At 41.2% G+C, this 1,681-nt stretch overlaps 2 protein-coding genes across 2 annotated transcripts in view; one reads left to right on the forward strand and one right to left on the reverse strand. All coding sequences in view use genetic code 11, as the record gives it.

Annotated features, from left to right (window-relative positions):
• The window catches only part of EGR_10554 (hypothetical protein), a gene marked incomplete at both ends in the record, with an annotated part of 1,193 nt that extends 449 nt beyond the window's left edge, over positions 1 to 744 (reverse strand). The window contains one exon of the mRNA XM_024499803.1: positions 549 to 744. Coding sequence (XP_024345781.1) covers positions 549 to 744 — 196 coding nt within the window. The remainder of the gene's footprint in view (positions 1 to 548) is intronic.
• A 173-nt stretch (positions 745 to 917) lies between these two features.
• Positions 918 to 1,681, forward strand: part of EGR_10555 (hypothetical protein) — a gene marked incomplete at both ends in the record, with an annotated part of 7,053 nt that continues 6,289 nt past the window's right edge. The window contains one exon of the mRNA XM_024499804.1: positions 918 to 947. Coding sequence (XP_024345782.1) covers positions 918 to 947 — 30 coding nt within the window. The remainder of the gene's footprint in view (positions 948 to 1,681) is intronic.

The raw sequence follows: 1,681 nt of genomic DNA on the forward strand, positions 1-1,681 counted from the left end.
GGCGTTTTGAATTAGCTTTGACTGTAGCAGAATTATGGACTACTCACAAATCGATCTGTACTATTTCCATTCTCTAACGGTTGACTCAGATCTAACTAGTCATTTTGGGTGACAGAGAGTTTGATAAGTTGAGGAGTTGGAGGCATTAACAGAAGATGAGTTGGAATTAACAGAGCATTCAAAATTCAAACTAAAAGCACACCCGATTTTGCAAAATACTATCTACTGGGCATTATTTTGTGATGTCGACATTTTGCCGTGAAACTACAACAACTACTAAGCTAGATCTACTACCAAATTGGGTTGCTCAAGACACCCCACTACGTTGGAAATTGAGCCTAATTTGAATATGCCAGTATTTTTGCTGGCTAATGCGATCCAGAGCCAACGGGATCTACATCAATAGCAAGCATGGTGGCACATTGAGCATGGAAAGAGTTCCTTGACCAATACAGTCGTAGTGAGCTAAATATCCATAAATGGAGGTATCTACAACGGTGTCTACCAATTCGGTTGGGATGTAAGCGACCCGATTTTTTGTGCCAAACCGCAATCTCGAACGTTTTGTATTGTAACAATTTTGATAGGGGATGATTTAGTAGGATGTCGGGAGAAATAGCATACTCCATGCGGCATTTCGTGACCTCTGCCAAATCGAAGTTGATTAAAATCACCCCTTAAAGTCAAAATGATGAGCCCAAAATTTTCGAAACTTAGATTTAATTTTAAAGTAATTTTTTCCATTGGCCCACTGGAACACGATTTTTTATAGAACTGCCTTCCATATGCATTGAAGAGCACCATTAGCCAGGGTGGAATTTTAATTAAATATGCCAATTAATGGTGGATTCGCTAAAAATTGCGTGTCACTTGAGCTTGGATCCGAATGATGTTTATGTGACGGTATTCTTGGGTGAATGGATGTGTACACTGGAAGTGTAAATTGTGTAAGGCCTTATAGTTGACTCTGAGTTAAAGATGTCCACTGATCTAAACGAGACGATGACGTTAGATCGGTGGTGTAGGCAAGCAATCCAACCGGTACAGAGTGGGAGGTGGATGTGGTCATTGGCATTTGGTTGAATTCCGCCATCATCATGCTAGGTGAGGTAGGCCCAAATACATGAGGAGCGTGCTCTCCGAGATAGAACTCACATAATGACTATGATTGGTGGTGAGTTAATATCGGTATGAAAATCTAGGGCCGCATAATTGAATAGAAGGAGGTGGTACACTGATTCGTTCTCCCCATTCGCCCCTTGGACATTGACTGGGCAGCTGATAACACAATTCAATAGAAAATGTAACAGATGCCGGAGAATTCACGTAACGGTAGGACACACGCCTGACAATTTTCACACGATTCGGCCCAATAATGTAACATATAAACGTCCCTAAAATTGCTCCATCTGCCGTTTTATAAGGTTTTCCAGTAGATAAACATCACTTAGTGACAAAACTTCTATCTGCTAATGCTCACTAATGTGTCAAGTTCATTTCACGTGATACAACCGCAAGAGGGTGTCTAACATGTTGGGGCCCAAATTTTTAGCGATTCTCACAGCAAATACGCACACACCGTAGGAGTACTATACAAGGATAATCTATGTAAAGACCTCACATTCTGAAGTTCATCTCCTTATTACCCTGTTTGGAAACTCGGCAGAACGCAAGCCCACCT

The sequence above is a fragment of the Echinococcus granulosus genome, assembly GCF_000524195.1.
Source record: "Echinococcus granulosus chromosome Unknown EG_S00233, whole genome shotgun sequence".
Classification (NCBI taxonomy): domain Eukaryota; kingdom Metazoa; phylum Platyhelminthes; class Cestoda; order Cyclophyllidea; family Taeniidae; genus Echinococcus; species Echinococcus granulosus.